Source organism: Geotrypetes seraphini, chromosome 5 (assembly GCF_902459505.1).
Source record: "Geotrypetes seraphini chromosome 5, aGeoSer1.1, whole genome shotgun sequence".
NCBI classification, from domain to species: Eukaryota; Metazoa; Chordata; class Amphibia; order Gymnophiona; family Dermophiidae; genus Geotrypetes; species Geotrypetes seraphini.
This window is the reverse complement of record NC_047088.1, coordinates 116,071,050-116,095,346: the sequence shown is the minus strand read 5'-3', so window position 1 is coordinate 116,095,346 and position 24,297 is coordinate 116,071,050. Positions and strand designations below refer to the sequence as shown.

Below are 24,297 nucleotides of genomic sequence, written 5' to 3'. Positions count from 1 at the left end.
AAAATGACAGGTGTTGCTATACTTACAGTCAGGACATTGTAGAAATCATCCTTTTTTTCTTGGCATTGCTGATAAATATACTCCACTCCCAGAAAAATGTCTCCCAAATTATAATCATCAGGAAAAAAGGGTTGTGGCAGCTCTCCAGCTTTTAAATTCTGAAAAAACAAAAACAAAACCCCATTATATATAGATATATATATATAGATATAGATAGATAAGTACATGATTCCTAGCCCCACAAAGGCTCAGATGCAAAAATGGAACAATGATGCTTCAAACATATGCTATGCTGATTCGGATGCCTAACAGAAACATTACATTATATTAGAGATTTCTATTCCGCCATTACCTTACGATTCAAGGCAGATTACAAAAGAGTTATAGAAGGTGGGTTACAAAAGAAAATCCTTGGTCATTTCTAGTGAAGGTAAAGAGTAGATTAGGTAGTATCGGTGAGTCAGGAAGAAGATGGGAAGAAGGAAGGTACTCATGGTGTTAAAAACTATACTCTTCAAGAAATCCCTGAAAAAGTCTTATTTCTTTTCTGAACATCTTGTAGTCTGGGGTTGGGAGTCATGGTGGGAGATTCACGAACATAAGAACATAAGCAGTGCCTCCGCCGGGTCAGACCATAGGTCCATCCTGCCCGGCAGTCTGCTCCCGCGGCGGCCCAAACAGGTCACGACCTGTCAGAATCACCAGAAGGGGCTCCCTTGCCACCTTGGTTTCTCATTGAAGTCCTATCTTCCCATCGAAGTCCTAACCCTCCGGTCTTGCACATGCACGACCTGGTTGGGTTTCTATACTTATTACCTGGTTAGCTTTCTATACTTGTGTTACATCCCAGCTCCTCCCTCAGTATCCCACGATCCCTTTATCCCTCAGGAATCCGCCCAATCCCTGTTTGAATCCCTGTACCGTACTCTGCCTGATCACTTCCTCCGGTAGCGCATTCCAAGTGTCCACGACCCTTTGGGTGAAAAAAAACTTCCTTGCATTTGTTTTGAACCTATCTCCCTTCAGTTTCTCCGAATGCCCCCTCGTACTTGTTGTCCCCTTCAGTCTGAAGAATCTGTCCCTATCCACCCTCTCTATGCCCTCATGATCTTGAAGATCTCTATCATATCTCCCCTGAGCCTCCTTTTTTCCAGAGAGATGGTTGGGTGGCAACAGGGGTGTAGTGGGACAGGGATGAGACAGAAACCATTAGAGAGCTCACTAAGGACAGAGAAAGGAGCACCATCACATAGAAGGCCATTTTCGATAGTGCATCTAAGTCTGCCATTGAACATTTCCTACAAGATGTTAAAAAGTCGGGGTGGGGGGGGTGGAGGGGGCATCCATTTTAAAAACTGCTTGTCATCAAAAATTTTTTTTCTTCAAAAATCGCCTTAGAACTCTTCCTATTCCTCTCGCCAGTAATCTTTTTCAATTTTGTTCATCCTGTTCTAGACGCCTCTATTCCTTACAGACTTAGTAGATAAGGACAGGTTGTTCACCCTCTCCAAGGTAGGGAGAACAAGAGGGCACTCTCTAAAGTTGAAAGGGGATAGATTCCGCACAAACGTAAGGAAGTTCTTCTTCACCCAGAGAATGGTAGAAAGCTGGAATGCTCTTCCAGAGGCTGTTATAGGGGAAAACACCCTCCAAGGATTCAAGACAAAGTTAGACAAGTTTCTGCTGAACAAGAACGTGCGCTGGTAGGGCTAGTCTCAGTTAGGGTGCTGGTCTTAGACCAGAGGGCCGCCGCATGAGCGGACTGCTGGGCATGATGGACCACTGGTCTGTCTCAGCAGTGGCAATTCTTATGTTCTTTTTTTTTTTTTAATATATTTTTATTATAAGAAAGGGTACAACAAGGCAACTGGCCATATATAAAAAACAAAGGCTCAGGCACAAAGAAGTAAGAATAATACAAAAAATATACAGCCACAACCGCATTGCACCAAAGCCAGAAGGAGAGCAGAAAGTAAGCAATCAACAGCAAAAAAACAAAAACAGCAAAATAGGGGGGAGTGACACTCCCATAAAGAAGACGCCGAGAAGTGAAAACAAGAGAAGAAAAAAATACAGAATGTGAACCCAGGTACCCTGCCAACCCTTTACATTTTGTAATAAGAGAAATCACACACACACAGCCCCTACAACCCCAAAGTCAGACATACCAACAAGCAAACACTCCACAGTCAAAAACACACACCCCATTCAAACACCCTCCAACCCTCCCCTAGAACGTGCGACTAAGGGCAACTGCAGAAACGCCTGCCAGAGAGCGAAATATGCCAACACCTCGGGATTAAGCGAGCATTTGTAATAGGTAAGCTCAAAACGAACCAATTCAGTCATCTGTCCCAGCCAGCTCTCGAGAGGAACATCCCCAGCCTGTGTCCAGTAATGCAATATAGTGCGTTTGACAGTCAAAAAAGTCAAGTATATAAAGCGCCGCTGGGGCATTGTAAGACCCTGAGCCTCAAGTAAGGTCTGGTCCCCTAAAAGCAGCGTCTTATAATCCCATTCCACCTCCACCTGCTAGACCAAGCGAAGCTGCGCAAAAGACTGGTTCCACAAAGCGAGAGTGGGACACTCCAAAAAAGAATGCAAAAATGACCCCTTCGCCCCCTCGCATTTGGAACATAAGTCAGTATCCCAAAGCCCCAACCGAGCGCCCCGTGCCCTGGTAATATACGCCCTATGAAGAATCTTAAATTGGGTTTCCTGCCAAGCTGCGGACTTCACAAAGACCTTTAAAGTATGAAAAAGCTCCTGAAAGGTCTCCGCTGTGTAGTGAGCCGACAGATCACGATTCCAGGCGGTTCGTAATTGAGAGAGGCGACCTGCAGTACAAAAAGAACCGGCCACCTTATACCAGACAGACAGAGAGCCCCCCTCAGCAGGAATCCGAAAGGAGAACTCATCTAAGGGCCCACACAGCCACCTAGTCCCATGGAGCTGCTGAAGACCAGAGAAATAATGTTCTTTCTTACAGGAGCGGCGAGGCAGAGGGGAAGACAGGAGGAAGCAGCCAGAGCAGGCTGTTAACCGGGGTCGCGGCGAGAGTTAGCTCCGCCCACCCCCACCCGCGTCAGAGGTTGCATCGGGCCCGGGCTCCCCCTTTAAGAAGAAGGGAGCCAGGGCACGAGGTAAACCTCGGCAGCGTTTTTGTTTGTTCTTTCTTACAGGAGCGGCGAGGCAGAGGGGAAGACAGGAGGAAGCAGCCAGAGCAGGCTGTTAGACCGGGGTTGTGGCGAGAGTTAGCTCTGCCCACCCCCACCTGCGTCAGAGGTTGCATCGGGCCCGGGCTCCCCCTTTAAGAAGAAGGGAGCCAACGGCGCCCAGCCGTTCGGCGCCCAGCAAAGGAGAGCGCCTTTGCGAAGGAGCCTTGAGAAGGAGCCCAGACAGCAGCAGCAGCATAAATCTAACCTCTTAAAAAAAAAAAAAAAAAAAGGACTTTTCTTCTCTCTCATTACTCTCTTCTCTCTCTACCCTTTCAGCCAGCTGCACGCCGGACACCACTCATGCACATCGAGGAACCATAGGAGCAGGGAAAAAGAAATGGAGGCTGCAGGAACCCAGCAGAGCTACCCAGTGTACTGCATCGAGTGTCATATGTATGACTACCTCCCCTCCGGGAGGCAGGCGTACATATGTGGTCGATGCCAGGAACTGGATAGCCTGAGGAAGGAGGTCGGGAGACTGCAGGCCAGGGTCCAGGAGCTGGAAGGACTGTGCACCTTAGAGGAACCGTGCTGGAAAACGGAGGATACCACCGGAGAGAGTCACGTCACGGAGCAAGTAAGAGAGCTCGAGAAATTCATCGAGGAGGCCTGCAGGATGGTGGCGGCACACGACAAACAGCACATCGGAGAGGAACCAACAATTGGACGACAGAATCCACCAGACGCCATGGGAGTAGGACCTTGTGGAGGAGCTGGACAGACAGAGGAGATAGTGACCCAACAGAACCCAGAGGAAAAACTAGCGGATTGTGACACGGACATGAGACCAGAGAGACAACTAAGGAAGGGGAAGTCTGCAATTGTAGTGGAAGACTCAATCCTGAGAGAAGTGGACAGTCACATAGCAGGAGGGAGAGAGGACCGACTAGTGACATGTCTCCCGGGGGCGAGAACGAAGGACGTAATCTGAAAAGCGTTTAATCAAATATCATAATAAACTTGAAACTCATAATAAAACGTCATTGACAGAATAGAGAGAATCCTGGACGGAGCTGAGACAGAGGAGACAGCGGTGATAATCCACGTTGGAACCAACGACATCAGCAGGAGGAGCTACAACAGGACTACACTAACTGAGCAGTTCAGGATCCTGGGGAGGAAACTGAAGCTGAGGACAAGGAGGATAGTCTCAGAGATCCTGCCAGTACCAAGGGCAGATGCTAAGAGACAGACCGAGATGCAAGCAGTAAACGGTTGGCTGAGGAGATGGTGCGAAGAGGAGGGTTTCCACTTTGTACGGAACTGGACACTTTTTGGGGGAAGAACAAGCTCTACAGGAGGGACGGACTGCACCTGAGCACGGCTGGGACGAGGTTGCTGGCACGCAACGTCCAGAGCGGCATAGACTTGGCTTTAAACTGAGAAGGGGAAAGCCGACAGTCGACCTGACCTCGACACATCGGACCAAAGTATCGAGCAAGGATACTGAACCAGAAATTTGTAAAAGAGGGCTCGGGACTGAGAAGGAACTTTTGGGAAAAGGACACAAGGACGCAATGCAGGGAGCCAATGCACAAACGAACCTAGCAAGCAGGATTGAGAGAGAACAACAGGAGCCAGAGGGTCATCCAAACATGGGGAAGCAGGCTGAGGACAACACAGACACACCGCAGGATGGGGATGAGCACAACAATGCTCGGGGGCTGGCAACCCATGAGGAGGTTGGCAGGGGCGCCAAACCACGAGGAGAACCAGCGGAAAAGGCAAACAACCAGGACTTAAATTGCCTATACACTAATGCTAGGAGCCTAAGAGCCAAAATGGGAGAACTAGAAGTCATAGCCAGTACAAAGGACCTGGACATAATAGGAGTCACAGAAACGTGGTGGACTGATGACAACAAATGGGATGTGGCCATACCAGGGTACAAACTCTACAGGAGGGACAGGACACACAAGAAGGGTGGAGGAATAGCGCTTTATATAAAGGACTCCATACCTTCAACCAGGATGGAAACAACAGTAAGGGCGGACGACTTGGAATCACTATGGATTAAGCTACCTGGAGGAACTGGAGCAGACATAAAATTGGGCCTGTACTATCGCCCACCTGGACAACCGGAGGCACTCGACCAGGACCTGGAGGCTGAGCTGAGGCAGATATGCAAAAGCGGAAGCGTGATGGTGATGGGAGACTTCAACTACCCTGGGATAGACTGGAGTATTGGACACTCAAACTGCATAAGGGAGACCAAATTCCTGGAAACCACGAGGGACTGTTTCATGGAACAGCTGGTCACGGAACCAACACGGGGGGATGCCACTCTCGACCTAATCCTCAAAGGGCTAGGGGGACCTGCAAAGGAGGTGGCGGTGCTAGAACCCCTAGGAAACAGCGATCACAACATGATCCAGTGCAAGCTGGAAATTGGATCATCAAAGGTGAAAAGAACCACAGCAACAGCACTCAACTTCAAAAAAGGGAATTATGATGGCATGAGGAAAATGGTGGGAAAGAAACTCAACGGTAGCGCAAGGAAGATGGAGTCTGTAGAAAAAGCCTGGTCCCTACTCAAGGGCATGGTGCAAGAGGCACAGAACCTGTACATCCCCAGATTCAGGAAGGGGTGCAAAAAAAACCGAACAAAAAACCCAGCGTGGATAACAACTGCAGTGAAAAAGGCGATAAGTGACAAGAAAGCATCATTCAAAAAATGGAAAAAGGACCAAACAAAGGACAACCAAAAGGAGCACAAAGAACACCAAAGGGAGTGTCACCGTGTGGTTAGGAAAGCTAAAAGAGAATATGAGGAGAGACTGGCGGGGGAAGCAACAAACTTCAAATCGTTCTTCAGATATGTGAAGGGGAAGCAACCGGCAAGGGAAGAAGTGGGGCCATTGGATGATGGAGACAAAAAAGGAGTGGTAAAAGAGGAAAAAGAGATAGCAGACAGGTTAAATAAGTTCTTCACGTCAGTCTTCACGAGGGAGGACACATCCAATATTCCGGAACCGGAGGACATCGTAAATAGGGATCGGGATGAAAAGCTGGTCCAACTAGAGGTAAGCCAAGAGGATGTCCTCAGGCAGATAGACAGACTAAAGAGCGACAAATCGCCAGGTCCGGACGGCATTCACCCAAGGGTACTCAAGGAACTAAGGAACGAAATAGCAGAGCCACTTCGCCAAATATGTAACCTATCCTTAAAAACTGGAGAGATCCCGGAGGATTGGAAAATTGCAAATGTCAAGCCCATCTTCAAGAAGGGTTCAAGGGGGGACCCGGGAAACTACAGGCCGGTGAGCTTGACCTCGGTCCCGGGAAAGATGATGGAAGCACTGATTAAGGACAGTATCTGTGAACACATAGAAAACAATGGACAGCTAAAGTCGAGCCAGCACGGCTTCTGCAAGGGTAGGTCATGCCTCACAAACTTATTGTACTACTTTGAGGGGGTAAACAGACAGGTGGATAAAGGGGAATCCATTGACATCATTTACCTTGACTTTCAAAAAGCCTTCGACAAGGTACCGCACGAAAGACTACTTAAAAAGCTGTGGAAACACGGGGTGCAAGGGGAGGTCCACCGATGGATCAAAAACTGGCTGGTAGACAGGAAACAGAGGGTTGGAGTAAAGGGCCATTACTCAGACTGGCATGGGGTCACGAGCGGAGTTCCGCAGGGGTCGGTGCTGGGACCGCTCCTGTTCAATATATTTATTAATGACCTGGAGGCGGGAACAAATTGCAAAGTTATTAAATTTGCGGATGACACCAAAGTCTACCGCAGGGTTGAAACCATGGAAGACTGCGAAGATCTGCAAAGGGACCTAACGACGCTAGAAGAATGGGCCAAAAAATGGCAAATGAACTTTAACATACGGAAATGCAAGGTCATGCATGTAGGGAAAAAGAACCCGATGTTCAGCTACAGAATGGGAGGATCACTGCTAGGGGTAAGTAACCTTGAAAGAGACCTGGGAGTGATGGTAGACACATCTTTGAAGGCGTCGGCACAGTGCGCCACAGCCTCAAGAAAAGCAAACAAAATGTTGGGTATCATTAAGAAGGGTATCACGACCAGGACAAAGGAGGTCATCCTGCCACTGTATCGTGCAATGGTGCGACCGCATCTGGAGTACTGTGTCCAGTACTGGTCGCCGTACCTCAAGAAGGACATGGCGGTACTTGAGGGAGTCCAGAGAAGAGCAACTAAGCTGATAAGGGGTATGGAAAACCTCTCATATACTGACAGACTGAAAAAGCTGGGGCTGTTCTCCCTGGAAAAGCGGAGACTTAGAGGAGACATGATAGAAACCTTCAAGATCCTGAAGGGTATAGAAAAAGTAGACAGGGACAGATTTTTTTAGATTATGGGGAACCACAAGTACAAGGGGGCACTCGGAGAAATTAAAAGGGGACAGGTTTAAAACAAATGCCAGAAAGTTCTTTTTCACCCAGAGGGTGGTGGACACATGGAACGCGCTTCCGGAGGCTGTGATAGGCCGGAGCACGTTACAAGGCTTCAAAGAAGGTTTGGATAGGTTCCTAGAGGTAAAGGAATTGAGGGGTACAGATAGGAGTAGCGGTTATAGGGATAGTCTGGGACCATTGCTCAGGCAATGGGCCTGATGGGCCGCCTCGGGAGTGGACCGCTGGGCGAGATGGACCTCTGGTCTGCCTCAGCGGAGGCAACTTCTTATGTTCTTGCAAATAAGCAAAAAATTGATTATTTGGGAGATCCCAGCGGTCCCTGAAAGAGGCAAACGAAGAAAAAAAAAACCGGATCCCCCTCCATCATATCATGAAGAGTAGAGGCCCCACGAGCAGCCCAAGCAGCAAAGAGTCAACTTCTAAGACCTGGTGGGAAATCAGGATTACCCGAGAGGTTGAGAAGTGGAGAAGCACTGGGGGTCTTACCCTGAGCCCGGCACCACCATCTCCATGCCAAACAAAAAGGCCTCAAAAACCGAAATTTGGAAGACAAGCCCCCTCCCCTCGGAATTGTGGGAGAATGTAAAATATTCAAGAAGGTATACGGGGCACACCAAGTCGGCCATCAGCCTGTGGGGGAAAACCGAGCAGAGCCCGAGAGCCCCTCATGCACAAATCGAAGGAGAGCCGCCACATTGTAGAGTCTAACATCTGGGAGGTCTAAGCCACCCTGGCCCCCAGGAAGAGTCAGCTTGGCATAGCTAATACGTGCTGAACGGCGACGCCACAAGAAGGCAATGAAAATGGAACGAAGTTTACCAATATCACGCTGAAGGAGCCAGAAAGGCACTGTCTGCAGCGGATAAAGAATCTTAGGCAGAAGAATCATCTTAATTAAAGCAGCCCATCCGAATAGCGACAAGGGAAGATCCTTCCACGCACTGCAAAGCAGTCAAATTCGTTCTATGGCATCAAGGATATTATGCTGATAGAGAACCCGCGGAACCGGGTGTAAATAAATGCCGAGATATCTCATAGCTGTTTTCACTGGGGGTATGGGCAGACCCGCATGCCAAGGTTCCCAGGCGAGGCCCGACAAAGGCAGCAACTCCGATTTATCACAATTCACCCGGAGGCCCAATATGACTCCAAAATCTGTCACCAGGCGGAGAACTATCGGCAAATGGAGGGGAGCCTGATCTAGAAAAAGCAGGATATCGTCAGCAAACAACGTAAGGCGGCACTCAGTGGGTCCCACCCGTATCCCACAAAGCTCCCTACACTCGCAGATCTTTATGGCCAAAGGTTCCAAGGCTAAAACGAACAGAAGCGGAGAAAGGGGGCATCCCTGACAAGTCCCCCGACATAAGTCAAAGGGAGGCGAAAGACCCCCATTAATAATAATAATAATAATAATAACTTTATTCTTGTATACCGCCATACCCAGGGAGTTCTAGGCGGTTCACAACGATTTATCAAATTATCAACATATCAGAGTTTACAGATAACAACAATAAAGAACAATTGACATAGAATGATGTCGTTAAGGTTAGCTGGAGAAGGGAAGAAAAGGTTGAGGGTAGGGGGGAGGGATATTACAGTAAGAAGGAGAGAGAGGGGATTTCAGTGCATAGTAGAGAGGGGAGATTCAGTGCATTGTAGAGGATGGGGTGTCAGGGGTTGTGTCCGTGGAAAAGGTGAGTTTTGAGTAGCTTTCTGAAGTTGAGGTAGGTGGGGGCCTCGAGCACCATCTGGGCTAGCCATGGGTTCTGTTTAGCCGCTTGAAAGGCGAAGGTTTTGTCGAAGAACCTTTTGAGGCGAGCCTGTGGATTAGTGTAGAGGCCCTCAATCCAGTGTACGAAGCTCTCCATCACCCCATAGGCCGGAAGCACCCAAAATAGATATTGCCACGAAATGCTGTCGAATGCCTTTTCCATATCTAGGCCTACGATGGCAGAAGTACCGCCGTCCCCCCTGCAAGCATGCATCGCCAACAAGGCCTTGAGCAAGTTCATAGAAGCATAACGATGTGGCACAAACCCCACTTGATCTTCGCCTATAAGTTGCGGTAAAAACAGGTTTAAGCGAGCCGCTAAAATGGAGGCCAGCAACTTGACATCCTGATTCAACAAGGAGATAGGTCTATAAGAGCCTACCTGGGTATGATCCTTGCCTGGTTTATGAAGCAAAGTAATATGGGCCAAATTACTCCGAGGACTCGTCTCACCGAGGGAGAAATAATGAAAAAGATCCCCTAAAGGCTGAACCAGGAGGTCAGATAAGTTTATAATATTCTGGGCCGAAACCATCGGGGCCCGGCGATTTAGCGAGATGCAACTTATTGATCCCCAAGCGAATCTCGTCAGCCGTGATAGGCACATTTAACTGAGCCACCTGAGATGCCGAGAGCCGCGGGAAAGTGATATCTCGAAAAAAACGATCCCTCTCCTCATCAGTGAAGTCGCGGCACGCATAGAGAGACCGATAAAACTCCACAAAGTGATCCCGAATATGAGACTCTTGAGTAAAGCACTCATTCTGCTTATTTCTCACTAATCGGATAAGTTGTTTCTTCCGAAAAGGGCGAACCAAGGTCGCAAGGAGCTTGCCCGCTTTATTCCCCCACTGATAAAATCTAAACTTCTGGTAGTAGAGGTTTTGCCGAGCCCTCTGATCCAGCAGGTCATTAATTTGATGACGAATAGACTTAAGTTGCTGCAACTCAGCCGGATCCAAACTAGTGGAATGTCGCCTGCGTAAAGCAGCCAGCTTCCCCGATAGAGACATAAGCGCCTCTCCCTGACGCCGCCGCTTGACGGAAAGATACTGAATAATATGCCCCCGCATGACCGCCTTAGAAGCCTCCCAGTAAATTTCCGGGTCTTCCACCGATGCACGGTTATCCGCGTCAAACTCAAGCCATTTAGCTCTAAGATAAATGTGAAACTCCTTATCACCATATAAGGCCGCAGGAAATCGCCAGGTGCGTTCCCCAGGTCTATCCGTGACTCCCAACGTAAGAAGCACCGCTGCGTGATCAGAAAGCGACGAGTCCTCAATAGCAACTGGGCCAACCCTAGAGAAAAGGGAGGACGACACCAAAATATAATCCAGACGGGAGTATAATTTATGAGGATGAGAGTATATTCACGATCAAAGGGGTGCAGCGTTCTCCACGCGTCAACCAACCCCAAAGGACCACAAAGAAAAGGCACCCCCCTCTGGTCATAATTGCGAGGCCGCGGCTTGGCAGGAGAACAGTCCACCATAGGATCAGCCGTGACATTAAAATCCCCACCAACTACCAGCTGGTACGAAGGATATTGCGTCAGAACGCCCAAAAGCCCGGAAAAGAATTTGTGACAGTAAACATTAGGGGCATAGAGATTGCAAAAAAGGAAGTGAAATCCTCACAGCTCCCCCAAAAGGAGAACATAGCGGCCCTCTTTATCTTGAATTATCTTGTGAATAGTAAGGGGCAACTGTTTATGAACCAAAATGGCAACCCCGCGTTGCCTGCCATTGTAGGCCAAGTACCCCACTTCACCCACCCAGTCCCTACGCAACTTCTCATGCTCAGAGGCAGTAAGGTGAGTTTCCTGCAGATAGGCAATGTCAATGTGATGCTGTTTAAGTCAATTAAGAATCTTCTTTCGTTTCACTGGTGAATGAATGCCATCCACATTAAAAGTGGCCACCTGCAAATTAACCATAACCACCTCCTAGAAAGAAACACCAGAGCACCCAAAGGGCGAGCCAAGCAAGACAAACTGGCGCTCCCGCCCCCCAGCTAGGCCCAGGTCCAGAAGAAGACATGTGAAAAGCAAGCCAATAAACAGCAGTTCCCTCAGATGCACTCCAAACCCAAAAAAACCCTCCCCCCCAGCACCCCTCTCATACACGCAAAAAACATCACACACACCCACGACCACCCCGATCCCACCTCTCCCTGCTCAAACATACTCCCCCCCTGCCCCTCAGTCACACAACGCCCTCCCCCCCGACCCACACCCCCCCCTACAACCCTATCTCCTCAGATAGCCCCAATGCCAGCCATACAGCCTCACCCTCACCCTTCCCAGAGTCCCCACCCCCAACCACCATACCCCCAGCTAGAGTAGCAACGGCAGAATGACAAAAGAAAAATAGAGTACCCATAGCAAACAACCCAGAAAAATACAGTGCAGCAACTTAGAAACTGGAAAACAAAACAGAACAGAAGGCACAGGTCAAAACCTCAACTGAGGGAAACCCCGAGGAGCCAATACACACAGCTCTACTCAAGGTCCACAACCAAGTGCATAAACCGGGACATGGAATATGCTGAATAGTCCAAAGTCTGAGTAAGCGCCCACAACCAACCGCCAGGGACAATAGCAGTAGAGGGCATCCCCAGAGTATATATGGAGAATATTATAGCAGAACCACCATCCAAGAGACCAGACACCGTCCAAAAATCCAGACACCCAGGCACCGGCCGCCAAGCCAGACTCCCAGACAGTACAGTGCCCTGTCAGCAGCAAGCCTGGCGGCCTCCAAGACAAAAGTCCCCAGTCCACATCTCCCAACCAGACACAAAAAGAGCAATCAAACTCCCAGAAACATCTCCCACCACCAAAGTCCCCAAAAGCAAGCAATCAAACCAGTCCAGTCCCGGCACCCAGCTCCAGAAATCCAGATCAGCAGCTCTCAAGAAAATGTCACGGCTTATTCAACCGGTCCATGTAAGCCCGGGCATCCTCAGCCGAGTGCAACAGTACACTTGTCCCCTCATGCCAGACTCGCAGCATAGCAGGGAACACCAATGCAAAAGAGATACCCTTGCGGTGTAACTCGGAACAGAACGGGGACATCAGCTTGCGTTGAGCAGATACCCTCACCGAGTAATCGTTGAACAGCAAGATTTTCTGACCCTCATACTCCAAAGAGGGAACTTTGCGGTAGGCTCGCAGCAGTTCTTCCTTCTCCCTCCAGGAGCAGAAACGGGCTATGGCAATCCGGGGGCGCTGATCTGCTGGTGGACGCGTTTCCACACGATGCGCCCTCTCGCAGCCATATTTGGTCTCGGTGGAGGGTAGGCCCAAAGTCTCAGGCAGCCAGCGGCTGAATATGCGGTATAAGTCTGCATCCTTAACAGACTCCGGCAACCGACGAGACGCAAATTATTGCGACGATTGCGGTTTTCATGCTCCTCCATCCTCTCCAACGAGGTTTTGTGTCTCCTTCTGAAGAGCCAGAATCCGTGCCGCCATGCCGTCGCTGCGGTCCTCCTGCGCTGATATGCGCTGCTCAGCCTCTGCAAGCCGGCGGCCCTGGGAGTCAAACTTTTCGTTCAACTCATCCACTGCTGACTGTAGTTTATTTAAACTATCAGCCAGAGCCGCGGTGATGGATTTTGTGATCTCCTGGATCCAGTCTCCAGCCGGCACCATGAACGAGGTAGAGGCCGCCGCCATTTTAACCACCGGCGATGATTTCTTGCGATCGCAAAGTCCCCTCTGAGTCTTAGTTGGCATGCCCTGTGCCTCCTAAAAAACTCACCGCCCCGTAGAGTCTGCTAGGGAGAGCTGGATCGAGCCGATTGGGGTAAAAAAAACAACAGTATAAGTGTCAGATTTTAAAGAGGGTTAGGGGAGCTCCTCAAACACGCGTCTGGCTAGGCACACCGCATCACGTAACTCCCCCCCTTATGTTCTTATGTAGCTATACTCTTAGCCTCTGTCTCCATTACCCAGCCTTTCTTCCCCATTCAGCAACTTCTGCCTCTTCCAGCCCTTCATAGCAGAATTCTCACTCTCTGTCAGAAACCTTTCATTCCCCCTCACCCTTCCTTTCTATTGATTTCCCCATAGCTGCATTAATAGTGCATGTTCCCATAACCCAGCCCCTCTTCCCCTTATAGCTTCTTTCTGTTACTTCCAGACTTTCACAGCACTCTGCTTCTGTTAGGGTTACCAGATATTCAGGGAAAACCAAACATGTTCTCTTTTTAAGAGGATTGTCTGGATACCTGGATGGATTTCCAAAACTCAGTAGTTTGCCCAGGTTTTGGAAAACCTTGAGCTCAGTGGGCTTAGAATAGACACTGACAAGATTATTTCTATAAATGTTGGTTTTCATTATTATTTATATCTAATTATCTATTTAATTATATTTATATATTATATATATTTTAAGTACTTTTAATGTTATTGATTTTATTCTCCAATATCATTTATGTAAAGAGGTGAAACAGGGACCATTCCTAAGTACTCATATATATTATTCTATATTGACTTTCAAGTAGTTTACCATTTGCTGTGTATTGCTCTATAATGGACTTCTAATATAAACTGCATACAATAATTTTTAATTGAAAAGAATGCATTTCCAATATTTGAAACACATGATGACATCAATTGTACGTGATGTCACTATTGCAGGAGTACAAGGACACCTTTAAAATACTAATTTTAGCTAAAAAATTGGATTTTTATACCTTAATCTGAGCTTTGTTTTTTAAAATTGCAACTCTTAATTGGTTAAAACCAACATTTTGAGTGACTACTGTACTTGTTTTTGTATTATAATATAGAGTTTATCTTTTACTTTTTATTAGATTGGTTATTAGTTCTTTAGATTGAAATTTGAGCTGAGTGACCTTTGACACCAAACAAGCATTAGCACATAAGCCCTTTGACACTAAAATAGGCATCAGCAGCTTTGAGCTAAACTGTGCTGCTATGCTGCCATTTTGTGGTAAGTGTTGCCTGGCTAGTTTCCTCTCTTTTGGCTTTGAATTTTTAGAAATGTATTGTTGGCAGTCTTAATACATTTTTAAAAGAAGAGTCATGTGATGCAATGAGCTCTGGCTCTTGAACCCCTTGCATAATCATCTGAGTTTTGATATTCATCTCTATAACCCTTATTAGAACCCAGTGGTTGATCGCTGGAATAGTCTTCCACTACAGGTGATTGAGGCCAGCAGCGTGCCTGATTTTAAGGCCAAATGGGATCGGCACATGGGATCTATTCACAGGGCAAAGGTAGGGGAGGGACATTAGGGTGGGCAGACTAGATGGGCCGTGGCCCTTATCTGCCGTCTATTTCTATGTTTCTATGTTCTATGTCATTAAATCGATTGCAGAAATGAGCTCAAAATAACAGTGACAGGATAAAGAAAAAGATAAAAACTAAAGTGGGGAAGACAAGACGGCAACTGGTTTATCGGAACAGGCCTCACCTATTTCCTCTACTTACATAGTGGAGATCACATTGGCAGTCTTTCAAGCATTGGAACCTTGGTTTTTACAACTGTTGGGGCAGATTTCTTCGTTTGAGTTCCTACTGGCAGAATCCTTCAGATTGTCACACCCCCAGTACTAGGTTGTCAGAATGGCTACAGGGCAGTGTGCAAAATAATAGTCCCGAGCGTGCCTTCTTAAGGTAGAAGGGTCCTGCTGGCATTAATAGTAGGGTAATAAAACATTCCCCAAGAACAAAAGAATATCAAACCAGAAGTTCTGTATGAGAGCAAGCTTTAATCAGGCAGCACTCTGGAATTGGCAGTGCTGTCAGTGTAGGTATTGTTTCTCAAAACAGGCTTGCATACAAAACCAAAAATAAGAGGCCTTAACAAAACTCACAGGCCTTTCCATCAATGTTCCCTCTAAGGATTGATGAGGTGTGTGCAAAAAAAAATATGCATGAGCGACAAGTTACATATTCCACAAATTTATGAGCAGGCATGGAGGACGCATTTTTAAACAAATGTAGTTTATCCTTGTACTCCTTATGTATTTTTAATCATCTATGGATATGTTTGTATGTTTATTGTTCAAATGGTTTTATTTATTTCCCAAAATTTATTTTTGTTATACACATTGAAAATATTTGATATTGCGTTTAAATCAAAATCTCAATAAACTTGAAACGAGTGCCCATGAGATTGTGGGAGGGTTAAATACTCAAAACTTAGAAGAATAACAATTTACTTAAAGTTTTTGCTTCGTCAGCTTTCTGGTATCTTTACATAATGCAGTGGTGTACCTAGCATATGTAACACCCGGGGCCCATCATTTTTTGGCACCCCCCCCATCTGTACGAAAAACATGATTTTTAGTAACAAGCCACACGTCACACATGAGTACCTAGGAAAAGGCAGCATCTTACATATTGCAGTGAACAGTACATCAATACACCCATTGTAAAACTAAACAAGCCAGACCAGCACAGATCAATCCTACACCGTCAATCCTAACAGAAAACTATGTCTTTCGAACACACAGAACACACCTTCGCCTAGTATGGAATATGTCATCACAAACTAACCCCTCCCTCTTTTACAAAACTGTAGTGTGGATTTTAGCTACGGAGGTAACAGCTCTGATGCTCATAAAATTCTGAGCATCAGAACCGCTACCACCACGGCTGGTGCTAAAAAACGCTTCACAGTTTTGTAAAAGGGGGGATAAAATAAAAATACATAGACAAAGGTTAAATTGAACCAGCAAGAAGCTGGACTCTGCATACAATGCTTCACAGAAACAGTGACACATGTTTCCTAAAGCAATAAATAAATAGAATTTTTTTTCTACCTTTGTCTTCTGTGGTTTCTGCTTTCCTCATCTTCTTGTAACTCTCTTCCTTCCATCCACCGTCTGCCGTCTCTCTTCCCCTATATGGCATCTTCTCTCCTTCTATGCCCCTTCCAGAAACTGTATGCCTCCCCCTTCCATCTCTCCTTTCACCCCCATTGGTCTGGCATCTCTCTCCTTGCCTTCCCTCTCCCACACCTCTCCTCTGCAATCCCTTTCCCTTTTTTCCCTCATTTCCCTTTTCAATTTATTTTCTGCATCTGTCTAGATTATGTTCTTACTACCCTCTCATCAATGTCCTTTTTTACTGTCTACCTAAAGCTTGCCACCTCTTTCCCTCACCCCTCCAGTGTTTCCCTAATTCAATCCTTTTCTCCCCATCATGTGTCCTCCTTTTATTTATCCCCTCCTTCCATCATGTACCCTCTTTCTCCAACCCTTCCATCTAGTACCTTCTCCTCTCTCTGTCCACTTATCATCCAGCATCTGCTCCCCTCTTTCTCTCCTCCCATTTCCTTCTGGCATTTGCTCCCTTATCTCTCCCATCTGCACTTCCATCCAGCATAGGCTCCCCACTACCATCCAATGTCTGCCCTTTCTCCCTCCATCCACCCCTCTTCAATCAGCATCTTCCCCTCCAATATCCTTCCCCTTTATGTCTCTCCCCTTTCTCTGTAGATCATTTCCATCAGCACCACCCTTCCATACCACCCTGCCTCCTTTCTTTCCCTCCACCACTCTTCCATTCCAGCAGTCCTGCTCCTTTCTCTCCCTTCATGCAGCAAGGTCCCGCGATGATTGTAGCTGCCTGCTGCCAATCCACCCCACTCTGATGTACTTGCTCTAGAGTGGACTCAGCAGCCGCATGCTGGAAGAGCCCGTGATGACTCGTCTGCTGGCTCTGCTCTGGAAGAAGTAAGTTACGTTGGAGGGGGTGGACCCGGCAGACGCAGGGAGTTGCGGCAAAGTCCCTCAATGACTGCGTCTGCCGGGTCCACCCCCTCCGACGTAACTTACTTCTTCCAGAGCAGAGCCAGCAGACGAGTCATCGCGGGACCTTCCTGCACCTTAGCGCGGATGCTGACTCTGCTGAAGAGAAAGTAAGTCAGTGGTAACGTGACCATTTATTTTTTTCATCAAAAGGGGACATCTATTAATTGACTGTGTATCCTTTCTTTCTTTCTGCACTCAGGCCCAACAATTGTCCCTTTCTATTCCCTCCCTCCTTCCTTCCCATGTCCTTAGTGCCCCCAGTGCCTCCTTCCCATGTCCTTTGTGCCCCCAGTGCCTCCTTCTTATCTCCCCCCACTGCCTTCCAGATTTTGCCCACCCCCAAAGCCAGTCAGCTCTGCCACCTCTCCATTTTTTTCTCTCTGTCACCACCGCATCCCCTATACTCTGGCATCTCTCTCTTCTCTTCTCTTCTCCTTTCTTTCCTTTGCACCCCATAGTCTGGTATCTCCCCTTCCCTGATTCTCTGGCATCTCTCTCCTTTCCTTTTCTTCCATCTTTCGCTCCCCCTCCATGCTCTCACATCTCCCCCTTCCTTTTCCCTTAGTCTGGCATACCTTCCTCCTACCTCCAAGCCCTGGCATCTCCTTTCATTCCCTCCCTCATCTTCCTTCTCCCTCCAGCTGGGTACCGCAACACTCTTCCCTGCAGCTCTGGACTTCCCCACAATTGCCATGCTTCGGTTCCTCTTCTTCCTTCCTCCCTCCCCCCCCCCCCCCGCGGGACCCTGCGGCACCATCAACTCTTACTCCCTCTAACGTCGGCCCTGCAACTCCGGACTTCCCCGCACCTTCTCCCCCCCCCTCGGATCGCTATTATTTTAAATGTTATAGCCACGGAGCTGTATCCATCAGTGGAGACGTCTAACCTCGGCCTGCCCCGGAACTCTTACTGCAGCAGCCGCCCGTCTAGGCAGGAACAGGAAGTCACTGTTGCAGTAAGAGTTCCGGGACAGGCCGAGGTTAGACGTCTCCACTGATGGATACAGCTCCGCGGCTATAACATTTAAAATAATAGCGATCCGAGGGGGGGGCAGGTGTGGGGAAGTCCGGAGCTGCAGGGCCGGCGTTACACCAATGAGACCAAGGGGCGGACCGCCCCCCACTTAAAATGCCACTGATTGCGGGGATCATGAAAGGAGTCGCCGCTGCTGCATCTTAGGCGAGCAAGGCAGACCGCCACCGCCGTCGCTTCCTCTCACCTCCGCTCGAGTGAGCGACATCAGAAGAAGCATGAGCGACGCCACTGAAAATAGTGAGCGATCGCTCATGCGCTCACCTTAGAGGGAACACTGCTTTCCATAGGTAAGTATCCCGGTCTGGCTTCCAGGAATAAATTCACAGTCCATAACAGAACTATAGCAATCCGGAAAAGCCAGCTTGCATAGTCTTTTAAGTGTAACTTATTCAAAAGTTCCTCTATCACAGTCCAAAGTACTGCACTCGCCTTTGAAACAACAGGCTTTCCACCTCAGCTTACTAAGCCGGTGGGGGAGGGGTGCAGCTGAGTCCACACAATTAACATTTGCCAAAACTGGCCCCACAATCCCAACCCAAAGATCTTCGGGGACTCACCCCACACTACCCCCAGTCAGTGGCGTACCTAGGGTATGTGGCACCCGGGGCCCATCATTTTTTGACACCCCCCCCTATGTAAAAAAATATTTTTTGTAATGACCATGAAACAGAATAAATGGTCAGAATAGAAACAGGCAGTGAAATTTTCTTATATTCCAAACATAACATAACATAAATTATGTCTGAATTGTCATGACATCAGAAGTACATATGGAGTAGTTGCAGGTGATGCTTGGGACAGTTCTGATTGTGTTAGTTCGGTTTTATGTGTTTTTTGAATAGAAGGGTTTTTATTTCTTTTTGAAGGTTTTGCAGTCTGTGGTCGATGTCAATTGGTTGTAGAGTTGGGGGTCGAGTTTTGCAGCTCGAATGGCTAGGAGGTTGTCGAACAGTTTTTTTCTTTTGACGTTTTTGGTTGGAGGGTGTGTGAATGGTGCGTGAGTTCTCCTACGTCTGTTTGAAGTGGATTGAATTATTTAGCTGAAGAAATTAGTTACCCCCTCATCCCACACACATTAATTCTCTTCCATTTTTGTTCCCATTATAAAAAACACTGATAAGATCCCAGAAAAAAAATACATTAAAATAAGAAGTGAAAACAAAGGCCCCCACAGATGAGAACATAGCATAAGAATAGCCTAACTGGGTCAGACCAATGGTCCATCATGCCCAGTAGCCCATTCTCATGGTAGCCAATCCAGGACACTAATACCTGGTCAAAACCCAAAGATTAGCAACATTCCATGCTACCGATCCAGAGCAAGCAGACACTTCCCCCATGTCTTAATAACAGATTATGGACTTTTCCTCCAGGAATTTATCCAAATCTTTCTTAAAACCAGCTACGCTATCTGCTTTTACCATAACTTCTGGCCACTTCATTTTTAAGTTTAGATCTTTCCTTTCAAACAGATCTTGCTAGATATCAAATACAGCACAAGGTAACTTCACATGGACTTAGCTGTGCAGGAAATGTGAATCTCCTCATACACCCACCATATAGTGCAAAAATGTGCAAAGGTCTGTTTTTTCTTTCGATCACTACATAGCCTAATGCCACACAAGCAGCGCTGTTACAAACATATTCTGTAGGTCAATGCTAAGGATAACAAAGTTTCCTTCCTTGGACCAGAAGGAGATAAACCACTGGAAGAGATCCCAAAACAACACCCAAAGACCCACTCAGTGTGTGAACCAGTTGAGTGGAGTGGACTAACTGGGGGGTGGAAATGGGCCCGGAGTTTGCTCAGCAGAATTTCCCAGACCACCTCTTCCTCTTAACACATTGACACGCTGCCACCATCACCACTAGGAACATCTCACTGGGTAGGCCAGCTATGCTATAAACTTTATAAAACACATTATTATATTTTCTTATAAAGCACATATTTTAACTGAACTCTCTGACATCCTCAGCCTTTCCATTCACAAAAATAGAAGGAAGAAAAGTTCCCATTTCCTGCTGTCTCATGTCCCCGGCCTATACAATATTTTTTTTCTGCAGACCCTTCAAAAGTTTGACCAAATCCTCGTTTCACTTGCATTATAAAGTACTGAGGATGCCATCTCTCCCCAATCCCAGGTCCTAAAGTCTAAGACAGTAGCGCAAACTAATGCTGCCAGATTCAGGAAAAAAATTTTTGATTCGATTCAGCCTATTGCAGGGGTGTCCAATGTCGGTCCTCGAGGGCCGCAATCCAGTCGGGTTTTCAGGATTTCCCCAATATGCACTCCCCAATATGCATTTCCCCAATATGCATTCCCCAATATGCATTGAAAGCAGTGCATGCACACAGATCTCATGCATATTCATTGGGGAAATCCTGAAAACTCGACTGGATTGCGGCCCTCGAGGACCGACATTGGACACCCCTGGCCTATTGAATTGGTTTTTCAATTCAATTTTCCTGCCCAGTTGGGTGATTTTTTTTCAAAACTCCTGGTGGGTTTTATAGCTTTTTCACCCCCTTTGGCTTCTCCTAACCACACTGGCGCTGTGGTGTAAATAAAATAAAGAAACAAAAAGGACTTTTCCTCTCTCTGTTAAATCCTAGCTCACGTTTGCAGTCCAACACCAGCTCTGGCAGGATACACATTTCAAATCTGACATATTATAATCACAAAACAGAAAATAAAATTAATTTTTCTACCTTTTGTTGTCTGGTTATATTTCAAATCTTGTTGGTCCAAGGCTCTGGTTTTCTTCTGATAACTTGCTTGCCAGGGTCTCCTTCTTTCTGCATGCTAACCATCCATCTGCCAACTCTGTCCTCCCTTTCCATTTCCCTTCCCTTCCCTTCCCAGGAAGTCTGGTATCTTTCCTTTTTTTTCATCTCCCTCCACAGATCCACCTTTTCTTAAATACCCTTTCATCCGGCATCTCTCCCTCCTTCCCCACCATCCCAGAGTCCACCATCTCTCCCTTTCTTTTCCTAATTACCCTCCTATCCAGTATCTCTATCGCTCCTCCACACCATCCCTTGTGTCCAATTTCTCTCCCTTTCTGTTCCTTCCCTCCCTAAATCCCATGGTCCATCATCTCTCTCCCTCTCCTCTATTTTCAGACCCATTATTTCTTCCCCCCCCAAAGTTTGGCATATGCACGTCTCTTTGAACACCCCCTTCCCTCCGTGTACTTCTAAATCATGGTCCCCCCCCCAAAGGCCTGTCCCCCCTTGAAGGCCTGCACCCCCCTTGAAGACCTGTCCCATCCCCTTGTAGGCCTGTCCCCCCCTTGAAGGCCTGCCTGCCTGTCCCCCCCTTGAAGGTCTGCACCCCCCCGAAGGCCTGTCCCCCACTTGAAGGCCTGTCCCACCCCCTTGTAGCTTCTCCCCCCCTTGTAGGCCTGTCCCCCCTTGAAGGCCTGCCTGCCTGCCTTTCCCCCCCTTGAAGGCCTGTCCCCCCTTGAAGGCCTGCACCCCCCCCGAAGGCCTGCACTCCCTTGAAGGTCTGCACCCCCCGAAGGCCTGTCGCCCCCTTGAAGGCCTGTCCCACCCTCTTGTAGGCCTGTCCCCCCTTGTAGGCCTGTCCCCCCTTGAAGGCCTGCCTGCCTTTCCCCCCCTTGAAGGCCTGTCTCCCCCTTGAAGGCCTGCACCTCCCCTTGAAGGCCTGCACCCCCTTGAAGGTCTGCACCCCCCAAAGGCCTACACCCCCCCCCCGAAGGCCTGCACCCCCCATGAAGGCCTGTCCCCCCCCTTGAAGGTCTGCACCCCCTTGAAGGTCTGCACCCCCCCAAAGGCCTACACCCCCCCCGAAGGCCTGCACCCCCCCCTGAAGGCCTGCTTGCCCCCCCTTGAAGACCTGCACCCCTTGAAGGTCTGCACCCCCCCGAAGGCCTGTCCCCCTTTGAAGGCCTGCCTGCCTGTCACCCCCTCCCCCTTGAAAGCCTGCCTGCCCGCCCGCCCCACCCTGAAGGCCTGATGCCCTGACCCACCCCGAAGGACCGCTCGCCCCCCCTGGCCTCCCCACACCACCTATGAAGCAGCCGCAGCAGGATCACGAAGTCAGCGTCAGCGATCCCTGCGCTGCTTCCTGCGCCACGGTCCCGCCCCTCCTCTGACGTCAGAGGAGGGGCGGGATCGCGGCGCAGGAAGCAGCGCCTAAGCAGCGCAGGGATCGCTGACGCTGACTTCGCGATCCTGCTGCGGGCTGCTTCACAGGTGGTGCAGGAAGGTCAGTGGGGCGAGCGGTCCTTCGGGGGTGGGGGGGACTGAACGGCAAGGCCGGGAGCACCCCCTTAGGGCTGGCACCCGGGGCGCACCGCCCCCCGCCCCTCCCTTGGTATGCCACTGCCCCCAGTTAGTTTTCAAGTCCCCTGTGAGTAGTAGCAAAAAGAGAGAAACACAACTGTTCCAAAAAGTTTCCAAAAACAAAAACACTGAGCTTCAGCAACAAGCCCAGCACTGCTCACCAATTGTCAGCAGCAATTCCAAACAGGCAAGAGAGAAAAAAAACAACAACACTTAACTCTCGTCCATAAGTTCCTCATCTGGTTCCATAGAAGTGTCCATATCTTCTGTAGAAGGAAGGCTGGATAATTGGCTTGCTCCAGGGAAGGCTTCTAGTTCTTCCATCTCAATCTCATTCTCCAGGTGAGAGGGAGGAGAACTGGTTCTGAAGACCTCTTCTTCCCTTGGCTCAGGAGCTACTAATTTAAGCTTCCTGGATTGCTGGGCTTTCTCCTGAGCCCTAATTAGTTTCAGCAGCTGAGCAATTCCAGCATTAGGCTGACTTCTGGGCTGTTCCTTCCTACCGGCTATCTCAGGTTCCTTGAGGCTGTTCCTATGACATTCCCCCTCCCCCCTGAGACCCTGCACAAAGTCAGACTTTTTATACTCAGCAACTTTGGGGCTAACAGAACTACTGCACTGATCTGCTCTTTTTAGCTGCAGTCTAGTAGTTTGGGGATTCCTACCTGGGACAAGCCTAGCTCTAGGGCTGGGGTTGTTACAAGATGCACTAATGAATTGAACAGTGGAGTGTTGAAAATAAAAGACACATAGTAACATAGTAGATGACGGCAGATAAAGACCCGAATGGTCCATCCAGTCTGCCCAACCTGATTCAATTTAAAAAAATTTTTTTTTTTTTTTCTTCTTAGCTATTTCTGGGCAAGAATCCAAAGCTTTACCCGGTACTATGCTTGGGTTCCAACTGCCGAAATCTCTATTAAGACTTACTCCAGCCCATCTACACCCTCCCAGCCATTGAAGCCCTCCCCTGCCCATCCTCCACCAAACGGCCATACACAGACACAGACCGTGCAAGTCTGCCCAGTAACTGGCCTAATTCAATATTTAATATTATTTTCTGATTCTAAATCTTCTGTGTTCATCCCACGCTACTTTGAACTCAGTCACAGTTTTACTCTCCACCACCTCTCTCGGGAGCGCATTCCAGGCATCCACCACCCTCTCCGTAAAGTAGAATTTCCTAACATTGCCCCTGAATCTACCACCCCTCAATCTCAAATTATGTCCTCTCGTTTTACCATTTTCCTTTCTCTGGAAAAGATTTTGTTCTACGTTAATACCCTTTAAGTATTTGAACGTTTGAATCATATCTCCCCTGTCTCTCCTTTCCTCTAGGGTATACATATTCAGGGCTTCCAGTCTCTCCTCATACGTCTTCTGGTGCAAGCTTCCTATCATTTTCGTCGCCCTCCTCTGGACCTCCTCAAGTCTTCTTACGTCTTTCGCCAGATACGGTCTCCAAAACTGAACACAATACTCCAAGTGGGGCCTCACCAATGACCTGTACAGGGGCATCAACACCTTCTTCCTTCTACTGACTACGCCTCTCTTTATACAGCCCAGAATCCTTCTGGCAGCAGCCACTGCCTTGTCACACTGTTTTTTCGCCTTTAGATCTTCGGACACTATCACCCCAAGGTCCCTCTCCCCGTCCGTGCATATCAGCTTCTCTCCTCCCAGCATATACGGTTCCTTCCTATTATTAATCCCCAAATGCATTACTCTGCATTTCTTTGCATTGAATTTTAGTTGCCAGACATTAGACCAT

The 24,297-nt window shown here is 48.1% G+C and overlaps 1 protein-coding gene across 2 annotated transcripts in view; it reads right to left on the bottom strand.

The window, feature by feature from the left end:
• YBEY (ybeY metalloendoribonuclease) overlaps nt 1-24,297 on the bottom strand; it is a 180,649-nt gene that overhangs the window by 79,234 nt on the left and 77,118 nt on the right. For both annotated transcript variants that reach the window (XM_033944926.1, XM_033944927.1), the window contains exon 3: nt 27-158. In XM_033944926.1, the coding sequence (XP_033800817.1) occupies nt 27-158 (132 nt within the window). The remainder of the gene's footprint in view (nt 1-26; nt 159-24,297) is intronic.